At 49.9% G+C, this 20,556-nt stretch overlaps 1 protein-coding gene across 1 annotated transcript in view; it reads right to left on the bottom strand.

The window, feature by feature from the left end:
* Nucleotides 1–20,556, bottom strand: part of BCAS4 (breast carcinoma amplified sequence 4) — a 90,907-nt gene that overhangs the window by 48,690 nt on the left and 21,661 nt on the right. Inside the window, exons 3-4 of the mRNA XM_017888129.1 lie at nt 15,361–15,432; nt 2,774–2,875 (exon numbers count right to left, since the gene is read on the bottom strand). Coding sequence (XP_017743618.1) covers nt 2,774–2,875; nt 15,361–15,432 — 174 coding nt within the window. The remainder of the gene's footprint in view (nt 1–2,773; nt 2,876–15,360; nt 15,433–20,556) is intronic.

The raw sequence follows: 20,556 nt of genomic DNA, 5'->3' as shown, positions 1-20,556 counted from the left end.
ACAGTTCCCACAGTTCCCCACCCACCTAACACAGTTCCTTCCACTCCTTCTCCAGGGTCCTATAGATCCCATACCTCAGTCACTGCTTCCCTTCACAGCACTTGCCTAATGAAAGCAAATCCTGGCCAAGTGTGAGCAGCAGAACAATGGCTCCCAAAGATGTCCATGTCCTAGTCCCAGAACCTGTGAATATGTCACCTTCCTTGGCAAAAGGGATCCTGCAGGTGTGATTAAGTTAAGGATCTTGGAATAGGAGGTCACTGTGGATCATCCAGGTAGGCCCAACATAATCTCAAGGGTCCTTACAAGAGGGAGGCAGGAGGGCCAGCAACAGAGAGACAGGAAGATGTCACTCCATAGGCTTTGAAGTGGGAGGCAGGGGCCACGAGCTGAGGAATGCAGGCAGTGCTAGAATCTGGAAAAGGCAGGAAAAAAGGCAAGGAAAGGCAAAGATTCTCCCCAGAGCCTCCGGAAGGGGCCAACCTGCCACCACCTGACTTTAGCCCCATAAGGCACATTTTGAACTTCTGACTTCCAGAACTATAAGATAATAAATGTGTGTTGTGGACGAGTGCAGTGGCTCATGCCTGTAATCCCAGCACTTTGGGAGGCCGAGGCGGGCAGATCCTTTGAGGTCGGGAGTTCAAGAGCAGCCTAGCCAACATGGCAAAACCTTGTCTCTACTAAAAAAACAAAAATTAGCTGGATGTGGTGGCAGGTGCCTGTAATCCCAGTTACTTGGGAGGCTGAGGCAGGAGAATCACTTGGATTCTCCTGGGAGAATCCAAGAATGCTGGGAACTCAGGAGGCAGAGGTTGCAGAGAGCCGAGATCATGCCACTGCACTCCAGCCAGGGCTATAGAGCGAGACTCCGTCTCAAAAAAAAAAAAAAAAAGTGTTGTTTTCTTTTCTTCTTCTTTTTTTTAAAATTGGGCAGCCTCCTAAGCCAGGGTGGGCTCAGAGAGGCTCCTGGGTGTTGTTTTAAGCCACTAAGTTCATGGCAATTTCTCCCAGCAGCGACAGGAGGCCAATGTGGTAATACCCTGCTGAGGGTCTCTCCTGGCCCTCAGTCAATATCAATGGACTGAACGCTCAGAAAGGAACGGTCCTGACAGCTGGGCCGGCCCAGGCCAGGCGAGAACCAAGCTGCAAGTCTTCACATTTTCTTTCCTCTTTCAAACGTGTGGAATAAAATTCAAATGAATCAGCTATTCCAAGGGCAAAGTTTTAATTATATTCCTGCTTCATTCTCTGCTGACAAGAATGTTAATTCTCTGCTAACTCCGTGCTGACAGCCACGCCTGCTCCCTCCCTCTGCAGCTTGGGAAGGGCTCACATTCCCTCTGGCCAGGTGACTATGACACGACCGCAAGGTCCTCTCAGCCTCCCAGTCCTCTGCTGTACACGGAGCCAGGGTCCCAAGCCTAGGGGCCCAGGTGGATGAAGAGCATCTGCACCGGCACATATGGGCTGGAGTCCTGGCTTGATGTAACTAGTAGTGTGACCCCAGAGAAGCGGCTGACCTTGCAAAGCTTATGCTCCTCTTCCAGGAGACCGGGGCAGTGAGGGGACTGACTCTGCAGTGCAGCAAGGAGGAAATAAGATGCCATGCATCTTAGCCAGGCGAGTAAAAGATGGGTGAGCTATGTCAGTGGTAAGGCAAGAGGGCATGGTGAGGACTGTGGAAAACTGGAGAGCCCATGCCCTTCTGAGGAGCAGCAGCCACCAGCTCCATCCATTTTTTTTTTCAGACAGTCTTGCTCTGTTGCCCAGGCTGGAGTGCAGTGGTGCGATCTTGGCTCACTGCAACCTCTGCCTCCCAGGTTCAAGTGATTCTTGTGCCTCAGCCTCCTCAGTGTGTGCCACCACACACAGTTGATTTTCATATTTTTAGTAGAGACAGGGTTTCACCAGGTTGGCCAGGGTGGTTTCAAACTCTTGGCCTCGATTGATTCACCCGCCTCAGCCTCCCAAAGTGCTAGGATTACAGGTGTGAGCCACCACGTCCAGCCTCCATCCATTCTTGCAAGAACACTGCAAGAATGCCACCCAGGGCCTGGAAATGTTCTTGCTCTCAATTTGGGTCATCATCACATGATGTCGATATATGTAAAAATTCACTAAATTACATACTTAGGCGTGTATACATTATATATTTATTTATGCCTTGAAACATAAACAGATTAAAGTATTTAAGGAAATGTGGGTCCAGGGTTATCAAAGTTTCTGAATTTTCAAAAGCTTAAAATGCAGATTTTTATATAAAGCACCCTGATTTTAAATGTTGGAAACAAATTCTTTTTTTTCTTTTTGAGACAGGATCTTGCTCTATCGCCCAGGCTGGAGTACAGTGGCACAGTCAAGGCTCACGGTAGCCACGACCTCCTGGGCTTAAGCCATCCTCCTACCTCAGCCTCCCAAGTAGCTGGGACTAGAGGCATGCACCCACCACACCTGACTAGTTCTGTATTTTTGGTAGAGATGGGGTTTCGCCATGTTGCTGGTCTCAAACTCCTGGGCTCAAGCGATCCTTCCACATTGGCTTCCCAAAATGCTGGGATTACAGGCATGAGCCACTGCACCTGGCCTGGAAACAAATTCTTACTTGTGGTTTTTTCAAAATATCACTTGAGTGCAGACCCCCCAACTGCCACCACCAACCCCTGCATTGGGCATAATGCCTGCATATTCAAGGCCAGACCGGCATCTTCCAGGAAAAGGGAAAAGCCAGATCAGGTTCACAGCCTCAGAACCTTCGTTTGCCTAGACGCACCTCTAGCCGGTCCACTTTGGCGTAGATGCCACGCATTTCTGTCAGTTTGGCCTTAAGGACTGGGATGTTTTCCTCCAGGATCTGTGAAGTATCACTCCTGATCTGCAAGGAACAAAACAGCTCATCAGGCCTTCTGACCTGTCACTGTGTCCTCCTGCCTGCCTCAGAGGTCGGCCAGGGTCTATGCAGACCCCACCGATGGCTGAGGTGCCAGGTGGCATCCTGCGCCAGACAGGCCCAAGAACAACCCAGAGCCCCAGGGGAGGACCAACCTCATTGCCTCTGCAGACCCAGACCTACCCAGGTATTATTTACTGAACCACAAATTAATCACTTCCCCACCAACCACCCAGCAACACCAGTCCCAAACGAAATATCTTCATTTTCTAAACCACTGAACTGGAGCAAATGGCAAGAATCAGAATCTCTTCTCTAAACCAAAGTCAAAGTCAGTCCAGTTTTCATTGCACTGGAATATTAACAAGTTGATCATTACAATTAATATTCATTAATAATGTTAATGAAAACCACAACTCTCATGTATCAGATGCTTCCGACACGCAGGCTTGTCCTAAGTACTTCCTTGCACCATCTCCTTGAGTTATCATTTTCTTCTGCTTGCAAGGGTTCCAAAAGTGAACTGTATGAAGCCACATATCTTTCCCTTGATCACTGAAATCAGACGCCGATGGTTCCTTTTTCCTTCAGAACCCAAGGACCAAGCCTAACTCTTCTGTGTGTGTGAGAGAGAATGAGAGATTCCATTTTCATGTTATCACATCCTTGCTGTGCAAAAAAGGCCATATATTCATGGCTCTCAAATTCTGGGGAGCGGCTGGCCGTGGTGGCTCACGCCTTTAATCCCAGAACTTTGGGAGGCTGAGGTAGGTGGATCACCTGAGGTCAGGAGTTCAAGACCAGCCTGGCCAACATGGTGAAACCCTGTCTCTACTAAAAATACAAAAATTAGCCAGGCATAGAGCACACATGTCTAATCTCAGCTACTCGGGAGGCTGAGGCGGGAGAATTGCTTGAACCCGGGAGGTGGTGGTTGCAGTGAGCCAAGATCGAGCCATTGCACTCCAGCCTAGGTGACAGAGTGAAACTCCATCTCAAAAAAGAAAAAAAAAATCTGGGGGAGCAACTGAATCTCCTTGGGGAAGCCTTTCAAACACTGATTCTGATTCCCAGCCTCTCCTAGTTTGAGAATCTGCATTTTCAGCCAACACTCTGAGGCAACATTGGAATAGGAATCTGGGGACCACTGTTACAGAAACACCAGTGGGGCACAGCAGGAGCTGGACTAAGGATTCAGGCTAGTGTTTAAATTTAGCCCTACCCACCATGAGCTCTGTGACCTTGGGCAACTCACTGCACCTCTCTGAGCCCTCCTTTGCTCACTGGGACAGTGGTGAGATGATGATGGTCCTTTCGCTGGGATGCTGAGGATGAGCTGTTTAGCACAGTGCTGGCGTGGAGTGTGGAGGCGGCTTCTGACGTGCTCCCCGGGGTCTCACCCTCCTGGTATCCTCACCCTCAGGTAATCTCCTCCCCTAGATTTTGGGCTAGGCCTAGTGGCTTTAGTTTGTTTGTTTGTTTTTTGAGACTGAGTCTGGCTCTGTTGCCCAGGCTGGAGTGAAGTGGTGCAATCTCAGCTCACTGTAACCTCCGCCTCCCAGGTTCAAGCGATTCTCCTGCCTCAGCCTCCTGAGTCGCTGGGACCACAGGTGCGCACCACCATGCCCGGGTAGTTTTTGTATTTTAGTGGAGACAGGGTTTCACCACGTTGGCCAGGTTGGTCTTGAACTTCTGACCTCAAGTAATCCACCTGCCTCGGCCTCCCAAAGAGCTGGGATTATAGGGGTGAGTCACCACTCCTGGCCCTAAATTTTGATTAAAAAAAAGTTTTTTTGAAAACTGTAACTATTTTTCCTCTTCTTTCTGCCTAAGTATATCAGACTTCTCGTGGTTATCATGAAAATCTGCTCCCACCACTGTTCAGAATGACATTTCCCCCTTGCCCTGGGTTTCCTGAGACCTTCGCCCCATTGCTCTCTATGTGTAAAACCAAACTCCTCCATGCCTCTCCCCACGCCTAGCCCTCTGCTGGTCACAGCACCGCCATCTCTCTGGGCACCCAGCTGTAGGTGTCCAGTGTCCTCAGGGATACTCGTTTTTCATGCCCTGATCCCACAAGGTCAAAGATCAGCCCTGAGAGGGTGGCATGTGGTATCAGGCTGCCCGGCCTAAGCCCCTGCCCCACTGTTCTCCACTATGACACGAGGCTGGTCCCCTATCCTCCCTGGGCCTCGGTTTCCTCATCTCATATTTTGATGAAAAAAAAAATTTGCAGGCTGGACACAGTGGCTTACACCTGTAATCCCAGCAGTTTGGGAGGCCAAGGCAGGCAGATCACCTGAGGTGAGGAGTTCAAGACTAGCCATAGCCAAAATGGAGAAACCCTGTCTCTAATAAAAATACAAAAGTTAGCTGGGTATGATGGCGCGTGCCTGTAGTCCCAGCTACTCAGGAGGCTGAGGCACGAGAATTGCTTGAACCCGGGAAATGGAGGTTGCAGTGAGCCAAGGTGGTGCCACTGCACTCCAGCCTGGGTGACAGTGCAAGACCCTGTCTCTAAAACAAACAAAAATTCAAGTGGGACTCCCATGAGAAATGGCTGATTCTAGGACTGAGCTGAGCCTGGAGCATCTTGTAGCCCAGAAAGCAAGAAAGTGTTCCACAAAATAAAGGATGAGATGGGGCTTACCCAAGAGACACAGAAGCCAACCTGCAGAATGAAATGGCCAAAGCTGGGACAAGCTGAGCAACAAAAAATTAACATCGCATTAGATCATAGCTCAAAGTACAAAGTGAACGTGCACAAACCTATTGTGGGAAACGGCAAATTCCACTGGCGAAAGCCACGGGCACCACCTTATGCAGGTTCACATCCATGATGCCACGTGGGCATCGGGTACCCTCTGATGGGATGTGATAAGACTCCTCCTCCTCTGTGGTGATCGTTCCACAAATTCCTATCTCCAGTCTAACCACATGAAAAACGTCACAAAAATCGAGGGACCTTCTGTGAAACACCTGACCAGCACGCCTCGAAACTGCACAAGTGATGAAAAGCAAGGTAAGACTGAAACTGTCACAGGCCGGCAAAGACTAAGGAGATGTGACAATCTCGTGCCATGTGGCACCTTAGACTGGATCCTGGAACAGAAAGACGGCACTCATGGGAAACTGGTGACATCAAAACAAACTGTGGAGTTCAGTGAATAGCAACATACCAATGCTGGTTTCTTTGTTTTTTTTTTTTTTTGGAGGGGGTGTTTTTTTGTTGTTGTTGTTGTTTTTTATAGGGTCTTGCTTTGTCACCCAGGCTGGAGTGCAGTGGCGCGATCATGGCTTGTTGCAGCCTCGACCTCCTGGGCTCAAACAATTCTCCAGCCTCAGCCTCTTGAATAGCTGGGACTATAGCTGTCCACCACCATGCCCAGCTAATTTTTTATCTTTTGTAGAGACAGGGTTTCACTGTGTTGTTCAGGCTGGTCTTGAACACCTGGCCTCAAGCTATCCTCCTGCCTCAATCCAAAGTGCTGGGTTTACAGGCGTCAGCCATTGTGCCTGGCCCCTTAGTACTGACAAATGTACCATGGTGATGTGAGATGTTAACAGTGGGGGCCAGGAACACAAGACCAGCCTGGACAACATAGCGAGGCACTATCTCCATTAAAAAATTAAAAATGTATTTTAGGCCGGGCGCGGTGGCTCAAGCCTGTAATCCCAGCACTTTGGGAGGCCGAGATGGGCGGATCACGAGGTCTGAAGATCGACACCATCCTGGCTAACACAGTGAAACCTCGTCTCTACTAAAAAAATACAAAAAACTAGCCGGGCGAGGTGACGGGCGCCTGTAGTCCCAGCTACTTGGGAGGCTGAGGCAGGAGAATGGCGTAAACCCGGGAGGCAGAGCTTGCAGTGAGCCGAGATCCGGCCACTGCACTCCAGCCTGGGGACAGAGTGAGACTCCGTCTCAAAAAAAAAAAAAAAATGTATTTTAAAAAATTTAGGGTTAATATGGCAACTCTCTGAACAATCTTTGCAACTTTTCTGTAAATATAAACTATTCAAAAATAAAAAATACATAAATGTAGTTTTAAAAATTCAAGTAATTAGCTCTGAATCTACAGCTTCTCTTAAGTCAGCAGCTTTGGCAATGATGGGCCTGAGTCTCCCCAGGCAGCAAAGGCCGAGGCTGCTCCCTCCAGATGGGCCTGAGTGCTGGGGTTTCCACAGTCATCACCCCTCCCCACTGTCTCACCCCAGCTCCACGCTCTGCCTGGCTCCAGCATTTGTTACCAGTGACAGGGAAAAGTCCTCAGTCTCCTCCCTTTCTTCCCCAAGGCCGGATTTCTAGAGAGAAGCTCATTCCTCAACAAGGCTAAACTTGGAGAAAATCACCCTGATGTAGCAAAGAGCAGATAATTAATTCCAGGGCAAGGTCAGAACACGGGGGAGCAAACCTGAATCTATCTTTCTGTTAATTTCTAAAGAAACAAACTGGGGGAGGGGTGAGAATGAGTTTGGGGGTTTGGGCTGGGATTGGCAACCTACAGGAGACAAAGTGGCAGAAAGGAGATTCAGGGACCACCCTTGCCCCCTAAATCCCAAAGAACTGGGAACAAAGAAGTCTCTTCTCTCTTTTTTTTCCTTATTTTTATTTGTTTATTTTTTTGTTTATTTATTTATTTATTTTTTTTTTGAGATGAGTCTTACTCTCCCAGACTGGAGTGCAGTGGCGCCATCTCTGCTCACTGCAACCTCTGCACCCAGATTCAAGTGATTCTCCTGCCTCAGCCTCCCGAGTAGCTGGGATTACAGGCACCCGCCACCACGCCTGGCTAATTTTTGTATTTTTAGTAGAGAAGGGGTTTCACCATGTTGGCCAGACTGATCTTGAACTCCTGACCTCAAGTGATCCACCCACCTTGGCTTCCCAAAGTGCTGGAATTACAGGCGTGAGCCATGGCGCCCGGCCTCTTATTTTATTTTTAGAGAAATCCCTTCTCTGATGCAGCTTCTCCAATGGCTGAAACCAAAGGCAACAGGGAACTGTTTGTACCTGCCCAGAGGTTTACCCAGAGGTAGTTACTCAGAATGAGGGGCCAGGGAGGGCAATCCCAGGGGCTGAAAGACCCCAAACCTTACCCTTGGTTCCACCCTGGGCTGGGAACCATAAAAGAAACTTTAGGGCCAGGTGCAGGGGCTCACACTTGTAATCCCAATTCTTTGGGAGGCTGAGGTGAGAGGATCACTGGAGGCCAGGAGTTCAAGACCAGTCTGGGCAACATAGTGAGGCACCATCTCGATTTAAAAAATTAAAAATTTATTAAAGGAAAAAACAGAACTGTAGGGTTAACGTAGGTCCAGTTTAGAGGGGCATGATACCAACAGAGCACACTCCATGACCTCTCACTGTGTGCTGGGAACAGGCCCTGTGAGGCAAGAAATATTTCTTCTTCAACCTTATTTTATGGGAGATAAAACTGAGGCTCAGAGAAACTAAATGAGCTGGCCCAAGGTCACAAAGCCAGAAAGTGGGAGAGGGAGGATTCCAATCCAGATGGGCCTGAGGCCACCCTTCCTAATACCAGAGGTCTACAGATGTCGTTCCATCGGGCCAACGCAGTGTCAGCCCAACCATGCCTAAAAAAAAGTAAAACCAAACCAGATGCCAAGATATCCAAGTCAGGATATTACCCTTAGAAACCCAGATCTTGGCCGGGCGCGGTGGCTCAAGCCTGTAATCCCAGCACTTTGGGAGGCCAAGGCGGGCGTGGATCACGCGAGGTCTGGAGATCGAGGACGCATCCTGGCAGTAACCACACTTTCAGGTGAAACCTGGCGTCTCTACTAAAAAAATACCAAAAAACTTACCGGGCGACGGTGGCGGGGCGCCTGTATCCCAGCGTACTCCGGAGCTGAGCAGGAGAATGGCGTGAAACCCGGAGGCGGAGCTTGCAGTGAGCTGAATCTGGCCACGGCACTCCAGCTGCGGGGCGAGGAGGCGAGACTCGTCGTGTCAAAAGAAAAAAAAGAAAAAAAAAAAAAAAAAAAGAGACCCCAGATCTCTGGCTTCTCTGGCTTCTTGTGAAAATCAGAAGACCTGGCCACACTGAGCCCATGTTCCACATGGCAACAATCAGCTGGAGCTGAGTGCCACTTTTGTTAACCCCAGTCCCCTTCACTCCCTACAGTCTCCCCAACATGGAATCCATGGCTACCCAGAGGAGCACTTTCTTCTTATGGAAGAGTCAAAAGCAAAGTGGCACATTTTTCACCTCCAACTCACTTCTCATCACATTACAGGTGTTTACATTGGCGCACCTTGGGGTACGCTCTGAGAAGAGCAGAGAGATTTCAGTGAAGAAGCCTCCATGATCTAGAGCCTCTGCCAGGACAAACACCCAACCAGGTGTGCTAGCCTGGGGGGTCCCAGACCCTTCCCCCAACTATCCTCCCACCTCTCCAGAGCTGGTCTCCAGAGCCCAGAAGTCTGGGCAGCAGGTGCTGAGGTCATCACAGAGCAAAGTCATCTGTCCAGAATGATTCAGGGCCCCTAGGAAGGAGAGCCAAACGCACTCGACCCGAGAACATGCACCCACGCCAAATGCAACTGCTGGGCCAAGGCCAACAGGAAATGTTCTCCATTTATGTGAGCGAAGTAAGAGTCTGCTCCTTGGCAGAAGGTGGGCCCAAGGCCACTGGAGTCTCAGAGGGAGCGGACAAGCTACCCAAACCCCACAGGGCACTGAGCTGAAAGGCTTTACAAATCCAGCCTTACTGTGGATAACTTCATCAGCGTCATGCCCCACTGGTGCTTTCGTAATAACGATGATGGCATTAGTAGCTACCATTTATTAGTCATTTAATAAATAGCAGGTACTGTGCTCAGCAATGATCTAAGCGACACAAAGGAAAGGGCACAGCTCATAAGTGGAACAGCTTGAGGAATCCACACATATGTTTACATCTGTGTAACCACCACCCAGACTAAAATATAGAATATTTCATCACCCCGTAAGGCCTCCTGCAGGCCATGACTACCCTCCCCAGACCAACCACTACTGGACTTAGACCACCCATAGATTAGTTCTGCCTGTTGCTGAACTTCAGAGTAGTGGAATGACACAGAATGTATTCTTGTGTCAAGCTTTTCTTTTTAAATTTATTATTATTATTTAAAAATAAAGATGGGGTTTCCCTATGTTGCCCAGGCTGGTCTCAAACTCCTGAGCTCAAGCAGCCCTTCCAGTTTGTCCTCCCAGAGAGCTGGAATTACAGGTGTGAGCCATCATGCCTGGCCATGACTTCTTTTGCTCCATATCACATGTGTGAGATCATCTCTGTTGCTGTGTATAGCAGTCAATTCTTTTTCATTGCTGTGTAGTATTCCAATATATGCATAAACAACAGTTGCTTTACTCATTCTACTGCAGATGGACATTTCGGATGTTTACAGTTTGGAGTATCACGAATAAGGCTTCTTTTTTGGGGGGGGGATGGAGTCTCACTCTGTCACCTAGGCTGGAGTGCAGTGGCACGATCTCAGCTCATTGCAACTTCCGCCTCCCGGGTTCAAGTGATTCTCCTGCCTCAGCTTCCCGAGTAGCTGGGACTACAGGTGCATGCCACTACACCCGACTAATTTTTGTATTTTTAGTAGAGATAGGGTTTCGCCATGTTGGCCAGGCTGGTCTTGAACTCCTGACCTCAGGAGATCCACCTGCCTCAGCCTCCCAAAGTGCTGGGGTTACAGGTGTGAGCTACCACGCCCGGCAAATAAGGCTTCTATGAACATTTGTGTGTGAATCTTTGTGTGGTTTGGGCACTTGTTTTCATTCCTTATTGGTAATGACAAGGGCTAAAATTGCTGGGATGTAGGTTAAGCACATGTTCATCTTTGTGACAGGCTGGGTGCGGTGGCTCACGCCTGTAATCCCAGCACTTTGGGAGGCTGAGGTGGGCGGATCACTTGAGGTCAGGAGTTTGAGATCAGCCTGGCCAACATGGTGAAACCCCATCTCTACTAAAAATACAAAAATTAGCCAGGCGTGGTGGTGGGCACCTGTAATCCCAGCTACTCAGGCACAAGAATCGCTTGAACCCAGGAGACGGAGGTTGCAATGAGCTGAGATAGCGCCACTGCACTACAGCCTGGGTAACAGAGTGAGACTGTGTCTCCGAAAAAACAAAACAAAACAAAAAAACCTGTAAGAAACTGCCAAGCTGTTTTTCAAAGTGGCTGTGGGTTTTTTTTCATTTCTACCAGCAATGTATCAGAGCTTCGTTGCTCTCCATCCTTGCCAACACTCGGTATTTTGGTGGTTTTTAAGATCTAGCCATTCTAGTGGGTGTAAAGCACACATCTCTGCCTCATCTAACCCTTACAGTAACTCTTTGGAGATGGAAACTATTTGTAGTGGATTTAAGGATGGCCACAAATTCCTTAATTCCTTCCATGAAGGGGTAGAATACAGGTTCTCTCCCCTGATTCTGGCTGGGCTGTGTAACTGCTTTGACCAATAAACTACAACAGAAGTGACACTGTGTCAATTTCCACACTCAGGCCTCAAGACATGTGGCAGCTTCCCTCCTGCCCATTGGACTGCTTGCTCTGGGGAGGTCAAACAGCCATGCTACGAGGAAGCCCACGCCAGCCACATGCAGAGCGTGCACGAGAAAGTTACACCAACCAGCCCCAGTCAGCCCAGCCCAGGTACCAGACAAGTGATGAAGGAGCCAGCTTCGACTCAAATGAGCTGAGTCCTCTGTGCCCTGCTCCAGCCCACAGAATAAATGGGTGGTTGTTCTACATCACGAAATTTTCGGGTAGTTTGACACAGCAATAGACAATCAGAACCAATGTCTTCATTTTATGGAGGAAAAAATAAAGGTTCAGAGAGGTAATGTGACGTGTCCATGGCCCCACAGTGGGAGGAATCAGAACGTGAAGTGCCAACAACTGGCATTATATCGAATGTCAAAAGAGGTCCCAGAACAAAGGGGTGAATTTCAGTGACAGGGAGTGATCAGGATAGGCTAGCGGAAGAACTAATAGAGCAGACAGGAAGCTGGACTTTGATTTCTAACAGCCCAATTTTATCAGAAAGGAAGTGGCTTCTCTCTAAACCGTGCAGCCCAGGGCCTGCCTTCTCTCGGACGTGTAAATTGATCAAACAGTGTTTCTGAAGACCGAGGCAGGGACCTGGGGGGACAGTGGTCCATGGTGTGACATCACCCGCCCCTAGAGGACCCTACTCATCCCTAGCTTGGATTTCAAAGCAGCTCTTAAAGAGAAAAAGAGGCCCCAAGCTAGGGCTGATCACCGGACACCTCTCTCTGCAGTCAGGTAGTCCCACAGCACACAGCAAACATACCAGGTAAGCCAAGCGTGAAGCTCTAGGGGCCAAGAGGATTTCTAGAATATAAATGGCATTGGCACAGCGTGCCCATGCAGGGGCTGTAAGCTCAAACACCCCCAGGGGTCCCAAAAGCGTCACGTATTTGCAGAACTGGCTGGGCACATCCTGTCAACACAGACACATGGGAAGAGACTGCTTCCAAAAGGATGAATGTTCTCTTCCATTTCTTGGAACACGGGATCCTCTTGGTCTGGCTTTATTTTCCCACTTTCAGTAGGGTCAAAAGAACACAGAAACATCATCTATCAAAAATACACAAGCACGTGGCGGCTGTGGAGTCAGGAAGGCTCCCCGGGGGCAGCTGGCACTGCAGCAAGCTGGAAAGCACATTCGCTGCCCACAGCAGGCGGTCGCTTGCTTGCCACGTGACATGGTGGCCGACACTTGCTAGGTAGGAATGAGTACCCCAGGAGGGCCAGATCTTTGCTTTCCTGAGAGAAACCAGAACTCCAGATTTTTCACATGAAATTCTAAAAATGTCACAAGCTAATGCCTTTTTTCCCCCCCAGAAACATCAAATTATCTGCAGGCAGGATTGGACCTGTGGGTCATCTGTGTGTGGCTGCAGGATTAAATCTTTCCATGAAGCATCTCCAGGCTTCGAGTGAGGAAGACCTGCCCGATGCTGCCTGCAATCTTGAGTCTCCTGGCAACACAGACACACACTTCCCACCACAGGAAGCTGCGATGGTTTTTCAGGGCTGGGCCACATGGGTCTCTCTCCACCTGTCCACACGGACTCCTGCCCCCAACCCTCTTCAGGCTGATGCTGGGTCTCCTTGCACAGAATGCCCACGTGGATGACGGGATGGGATTTGAGAACAAAGGTGTCCCTGGAGCATCCATCCACACCATCCTCCCAACCTGCCTTCCCTGCCTGCAGCCACGATCCTCCACCCGGTGCCCAGCCACACCACATCCCTGGCCTCCCCACCTTTGCACAGGCTGGTCCCTCTGCCTGAATGCCCTCCTTCCCAATCTGTTGAATTCTTTGTTTCTCCTTCCAGTCCCAGATTCATTACCACCTGTTCTACAAAGCCTTCCCAATTTCCTAGGCAGGACTTAACACCCCTGGCTCTGGAATCCCTTTACACCTTGACCTTACCTTCACGACAGCACTGTAGCACGGGATGGCACCAACTGGTACCCAAATCAGCCTCCCCACGTACACTGGGGCTTGGTGGGGATGGAGATGGACTGAACTGTCTCTGCCTACTCAAGCTTATCACGGAGCCCATTCCTGAGAAAGTGCCCAATACAGCCAGGCGTGGTGGCTCACGCCTATAATCCATCCCAGCACTTTGGGAGGCTGAGGCGGGAGGATCGCTTGAGGCCAGGAGTTCGAGACCAGCCTGGTCAACGTGGTAAAACCCCATCTCTACTAAAAATACAAAAATTAGCCGGGCATGGTGGCGCATGTTTGTAATCCCAGCTACTCGGGAGGCTGAGGCCGGAGAATCACTTGAACCCGGGAGGCAGAGGTTGCAGTGAGCTGAGATCGCATCATTGCACTCCAGCCTGGGGGACAGAGCGAGACTCTGTCTCGAAAGGAAGGAAGGAAGGAAGGAAGGAAGGGAGGGAGGGAGGGAGGGAGGGAAAGACAGACAGACAGAAGGAAAGAGAGAGAGAGAGAGAGAAAGAGCCCAATGCATGGTGGTAAAGAAAGGACAATCCAGGCTATTAAAAGCCTGTCTTGTTACCTGGCTCCCACCTGGACCCACATCTGAACACAAAACTTGACTCAAGAGAAGAAACCACATAGTTCCTCTTGGGATTTCTGCTGGGCCGAGGTCTGCTGCATATACAGGGATGACTCAGTGCCTGCTGTCTAGGGTGGCTTTGTGCCGGGCACAAAGGAAGGTGTTCAATGAACACCTGGGGCTGCTGTTACTGTTACTCCCTTGGGTTCTCACAAACACTCTCAGGGTCCGGACACGGTGCTTCTCAGGGACATAAACGCATACCACTGGGCCCAGGTGGGCAGGCTTCCTCCATTCTGGGGAGACACAGGGCCTGGTCACAACATGGAGCACTTTGGGCCTCCAGGCAGACACCTCAAGCCCAGGTTACTGGCTTGCCTCTAACAAGCTTGGGAGCTTCTAGAAAATTCTATCAGTGCTCCCGGGGGCTCCTCACCTGGCTGGCAGCAATCCTGGGAACACTGGGATCTAGAAACAATTTTTCTTTTCTTTTCTCTTTTTCTTTTTTGAGACACAATCTTGATCTATCACCTAAGCTGGAGTGCAGTGGTGCAATCTCAGCTCACTGCAACCTCCACCTTTTGGGTTCAAGCAATTCTCCTGCCTCAGCCTCCTGAGTAGCTGAGATTACAGGTGCCTACAACCATACCAGCTAATTTTTGTATTTTTGGTAGAGCCAGGGTTTCACCATGTTGGTCAGGCTGGTCTTAAACTCCTGACCTCAGGTGATCTGCCCGCCTCGGCCTCCCAAAGTGCTGGGATTACAGGTGTGAGCCACTGCACCCAGCCTCTAGAGGCAATTTCTAGAGACTCTGGCTTGGGAGGCCTTGTCTTCTGGGCCATTGTCTTCTATCTTCCACCTCAATCAGGCTAGGAGATTTGGGACAACCAGGCAGAGTAAGAGGTAAAAGCAGAGAGAACAGAAGGATTCAAGAAGGAACTCGATGCCCAACTCCACTGCGGGCTATGGCCCGGGCAAGAGGCTCCTCCTAGGCCTCACAGGCCTGAAGCCATTTCCTGGCTGTCTCCATGTTTGCACAGGGGACGGTGCAGAGCTGAGGAAAGTTAAATATAGTCTAGTGTCCCCGCTGAACGGCTCCCTGCATCTGTGCCCGAGAGTGCCACCTTGTGGTCCACTCCTGGCTCCTCTGCGGAATAAAAACCATCTCGGGGGAAGGACGAGATCAAGATGGCCGCCTCAGGAAGCACTTGGGGTTGAGAGTGAGAGAGAGAGAGTAGGGAGTGTTTGCACGTGGTTTTCCTCTCAGCGCTGGCTGCTGCCCCATTCCTTCTGGTTGCTAACTCACCACCAAAATGGCTTCCCCAGAAAACTCCAGCAAGGGCCCGAAGTCTGGCCTGGGCCTAAATCCACGCCTCCCAGGCAGCCACTCACCAGATCAGCCAGGCTGCAAAACTCCTCCAGCCTGAGGAGCATGCCCTCGATGGTCTCCTCCACCTCCTTCACCTGAAAAAGAGACGACATCCTGGAGATTAGCAAGTGGTTTCCAGGGAGACAAACACCCTTCATTTTTTTTTTTTTAAAGCAAACTAAGTCTTAGGATTATGTGCCCAGTTCCTGCTCGACCCCCTTCCACTGCCTCCTTTGAAAGAGCAATAAACGGGCAGCAGTCCTGGCACCCATCACAGAGGACTAGTTAAAGCCACCACGGCCTCTCCATTCTACACAGCTTTCAAAAGAGACAAGATCAACAAATACAGGAAATAAGCTACCCTTACCTTCCACATTGTACAGATGAGGCTCAGAGAGGTGGGGTAGCCTGCTCAAGATCACAAGGTTAACAAACAGCACGGGGCAAGAAACCTAATCCAGATGGAGTCCACAGCCTCACAGCCTGCTCTAATAAACACAGTGGCCCTGGTGATACCCCGGAGAGGAAAAGCAAGCTGCAGACAGTGCCAGACACAAACCATACCAAAAAAATGTCTGAGGCGGGCAGATCACCTGAGGTCAGAAGTTTGAGACCAGCCTGACCAACATGGTGAAACCCCATCTCTACTAAAAATACAAAAATTAGCCAGGCATGGTGGTATGTGCCCATAGTCACAGGCTGAGGCTGGAGAATCACTTGAACCTGGGAGGCGGAGGCGCAGTGAGCCGAGATCCCACCACTGCACTCCAGCCTGGGCAACAGAGCGAGACTCCGTCTCAAAAAAAAAAAAAAAAGTACATGTCTCCACAGGGAAAGGCCTGGAATGATATATGCCAAACTGCTAATAGTTAAGAGATGTGCTTATACTAAAACAATTATTTGTTGTTTATCTGAAATTCACATTCAACTGGGCGTCCCATAGTTTCTTTGGAAACCCTATTAATAGGGCTTACTTAGCTCTGGGCAGGAGGAGTTGGGAAAGGGACTCTGACAAGGGAAACTTGAATTTTTTATGTTATGTAAAGGGTCCGTGGCCAGGAGCAGTGGCTCATGCCTGTAGTCCCAACATTTTGGGAGTCCGAGGCAGGAAGATCACTGAAGTCCAGGAATTCGAGACCAGTCTGGGTAACATGGTGAGGCTCCGTCCCTTTTAAAAAAAAAAAAATTTGGCCGGGTGCAGTGGCTCACACCTGTAATCCCAGCACTTTGGGAGGCTGAGGCGGGTGGATCACGAGGTCAGGAGATCGAGACCATCCTAGCCAACATGGTAAAACCCCGTCTCTACTAAAAATATGAAAATTAGCCAAGTGTGGTGCACCCCTGTAGTCCCAGCTACTCAGGAGACTGAGGCAGGACAATCTCTTGAACCCAGGAGGTAGAGGCTGCAGTAAGCCACTGCACTCCAGCCTGGGTGACACAACGAGATTCCATCTCAAAAAAAAAAAAAATTAGCCAGGCATGGTGGTGCATGTCTGTAGTCCCAGCTACCCAGGAGGCTGAGGCTGCAGTGAGCAGAGTGATCGCACCACTGCACTCCAGGCTGGGCGACAGAGTGAGAACTTGTCTTTAAAAAAAAGAGAAGAAGAAAAAACACCCAGTCATCAGGCCGGACATTAAAATACATGAGTGAAGCAGGCCATCGGGGTTGTGGTGATCTCAGAGGTGCTCATCCAGTCCTCCAGCTGCTGGCCACTAGCCTCCATCAGGAAACGCAGGCCCGGAGCTACCAGATTTTCCATTTTCCAAGAGAAGCCAGAAATCCTAATTTGATAGGAAATGCCCCAATGTTTAAACATGGGAACACATTAAAAAAAAACCCTTTAATGCCCCACAAATGAAGCCAATCACGAACGTGCAAAGGGTCTGCCAGTGTACAACTGCTTTGTGCACTTCTGTAAAAATTAGGGAAATAATCAGGGGTTTGGCCAGGTGTAGTGGCTCACGCCTGTAATCCCAACACTTTGGGAAGCCAAGGCAGGCCAATCATCCGAGGCCAGGAGTTTGAGACCAGCCTGACCAACATGGCGAAACCCCGTCTCTACTAAAAATACAAAACTTAACCGGAAGCGATGGCATGCGTCTGTAGTCCCAGCTACTCAGGAGGCTGAGGCAAGAGGACTACTTGAACCCGGAAGGAGGAGGTTGCAGTGAGCCGAGATCGTGCCACTGTACTCCAGCCTGGGTGACAGAGCAAGATCTGTCTTAAAAAAAAAAAAATTAGGGTTTTCCCCCCCAAGTATCTACTACTTTTATGACTTCTAAAATACCAGTTTCTGTTGTTATTTTTGTAATGGCCAGCATGCAGGAAGAAAGTTCACCCAGCACATGATCTGCTTTCCCTACCAGGCCACACCGTCCTGCTCCAGGGAGGCGTGCTCAGGGTTTCTGGGCAGGCCTAGTCCCTGCCTCCTGCACCTGAAGGCTCCCTCACCACCCACTTGTCCCCAGAGAACTGTTTATATAGCACCAGTTCCTGCTGCTTCCAGCATGAGCCATCTCCACCACAACAAAATAAACGACTGTGCAAAAAAACATCTTTCAGGCTGGAGTATAAATAGTACCAAGTTGCAATTTTAAACTCTGCAACCTTCATCTCACAGCTGGGACTATTTCTGTGCCTCAATGTGGGAGAGGGGAGAGAAGACTCGGAAAAAGAAAGATCATCCCCTCACCCAACCCGCAAATTAAATTACAATGAGAAAATGTCATTATCGCACTAAGGGAGAAAGGATGGAGCCAAGAGGTCACTGTGGTGGGAGGAGAAGGTTGGTTGTTCTTTCTGATCCAGGGGAAAGAGAAGAGTGGGGCACAGCGGGTGATGGAGAGATCCTGGGGGTGCAGGTGCTCATAATGCAGACCTGGGTCCAGATGCGCTTAAGAACACACAACCTGCATGGGAGGCCACAGAAGCCCACGCCCCAACTGGGTGGGATGCCTCCTTCCCAAGATGTGTCTGCAGCCCTGTGCTTGTAGGAAGCGCATCACAACCCATCCTGGCCCGCTCAGGAAGGGCATGGCGTGGTCACGGCACTGCTGGGTTCACCTTACCCTCTGCCAGTCATGCAGCTGGAACCCAATGGCTTAACCTCTGCATTTCACTGCTGCTGGATCCCCTGTGACAGGAACCATCATGCCCGTTTGGCAGAATGCTCAGGAGGTTAACCTGACATCATAGATGTGGTTAACAGAGTGCTGACACACAATAGGTGCGTGATAAGAGGTTGCTTTCCATAGCTCGATACCTCTCTTTTTTGTATTTTAATTTTTGTAGAGACAGGGGTCTCACTATGTTGCCCAGGCTGGTCTCAAGCTCCTGGCCTCATGCAATCCTCCTGCCTCAGCCTCCCAAAGTGCTGAGATGATAGGCATGAGCCACTGCACCCACCCAATCTCTTTTACCATAGAATAAAAACAAGGACTAGACACTGTATTTGAATTACTTCATTTACTTCTCACAAGAACCCTATGCAGTAGGTGCTACTATTTCCCTCTTTTTATGGATTGAGAAACAGAGGATCAGAGAGGTTAAGTCCCTTGCTCAAGCTCACACAGCTAATAAATATTGAAGCCAGAATTTGACGCTGAGCACTCTAACTCCAGAGCTAGAATGTGTAATAAGATGTTCTTTGGGGCTGGGTACAGTGGCTCACGCCTGTAATCCCAACACTGGGAGGCTGAGGCCAGAGGATCGCTTGGCCCAGGAGTTCCAGTCCAGCCTGGGCAACGGGGGGAAAGTTTGTCTCTCTAAAAATAAAAAGAAAACTAGCTGGGCACGGTGGTGCACACCTGTGTGGTCTGGGTGTACTTGAGAGGCTGAGGTGGGAGGGTCACTTGGGCCTAGGAGGTTGAGGCTACAGTGAGCTGTGATGCGTCACTGCACTCCTGGGTGACAGAGCGAGATCATCTCAAAACAAAAACAAGATGCTCTTGGGGAAGGTTAGAAATGTGTCCCCTTCATTGCTGCTTGTCAACTATGGTCAGTCCTCCACCTCACCCCCTGGTACCTAGGGAGGTTCCCAAAAGCAGGAGGGAGCAAAGTGAGCATTTGCCGACTGTCTGGTCAGCAAAGGGAGAAACAAGCCTGACCAACCAACAGGAAGAAACATTCCCAACCAACAGGAAGGCGCTCAGGATAAGCCAGCCCACCATGCCCACAAATCATCCATGGGGCAATTTTCTCTCAAGATTATCCCCTAAGTGGCCTCAGAAATGAGAGTCCTGCAGGCTGCAGCCCACGTGCCTTTTTAACCAGCCTGTGAGCAGATGAATGCCCTCGCTGTTCTTTGCAACCCCCTGGGCATAAACTGCTCCACTCAGAGGGGAAGGAGGCGAGAGGCTCACTTTAAGTGACATTCAAGGAAGGACCAGTGGAGATGGTGAGTGTTTTTTTTTTAAACAAACACCTGCAAATCATGGTTTTCACTGTCTTTTCCCACATCCCCTCTTCTCACAAAGTGGCAGTGCAAACTTCCCAGCTGGGAATGCCCAGACATGGAAGAGGGGCTGGCCCTGCTCACCAAGGGGCTAGCACAAAAAAAAAAAAAAAAAAAACCACCAAAAAGGTCCCCACCCACTATCTTCTCTAACTCAAAAAATGGAAACTCCATCGTCCCCTTGCTCAGGCCAAATACTTCAGAGCACTCTCAACTCTTCTCTCCCACCTCCCACCCCAACCAATCTGCCAGCAAATCCTCTCAGTTCTACCTTCAAAATGTCTCTACCCAAATCCAACCACTTCACTCTCTCTCCCATACAACCAAGCACCATGGCGCATGGCACCATTGTCTCTTGCTAGGACTGTTGCAGTAGCCTGCTCACTGATCCCAGCTTCCTGTTCTCACTGCCCTTCAATCTACTCTGTGCAGTCCTGTTAAAACAAAAGCCCTGGCCAGGCGCAGTGGCTCACGCCTGTAATCCTAGCACTTTGGGAGGCCGAGGTGGGCAGATCACGAGGTCAGGAGATTGAGACCATCCTGGCTAACACGGTGAAACCCGTCTCTACTAAAAAATACAAAAAAATTAGCCGGGCATGGTGGTGGGCGCCTGTAGTCCCAGCTACTCGGGAGGCTGAGGCATGAGAATGGCGTGAACCTGGGAGGCGGAGCTTGCAGTGAGCCGAGATCGCGCCACTGCACTCCAGCCTGGGCGACAGAGCGAGACTCTGTCTCAAAAAAAAAAACAAAAAAAACAAAAGCCCA

This window comes from Rhinopithecus bieti, unplaced genomic scaffold (assembly GCF_001698545.2).
Source record: "Rhinopithecus bieti isolate Rb0 unplaced genomic scaffold, ASM169854v2 scaffold_15834, whole genome shotgun sequence".
In the NCBI taxonomy this organism is placed as follows: domain Eukaryota; kingdom Metazoa; phylum Chordata; class Mammalia; order Primates; family Cercopithecidae; genus Rhinopithecus; species Rhinopithecus bieti.
This window is presented reverse-complemented; position numbering and strand designations above follow the sequence as displayed.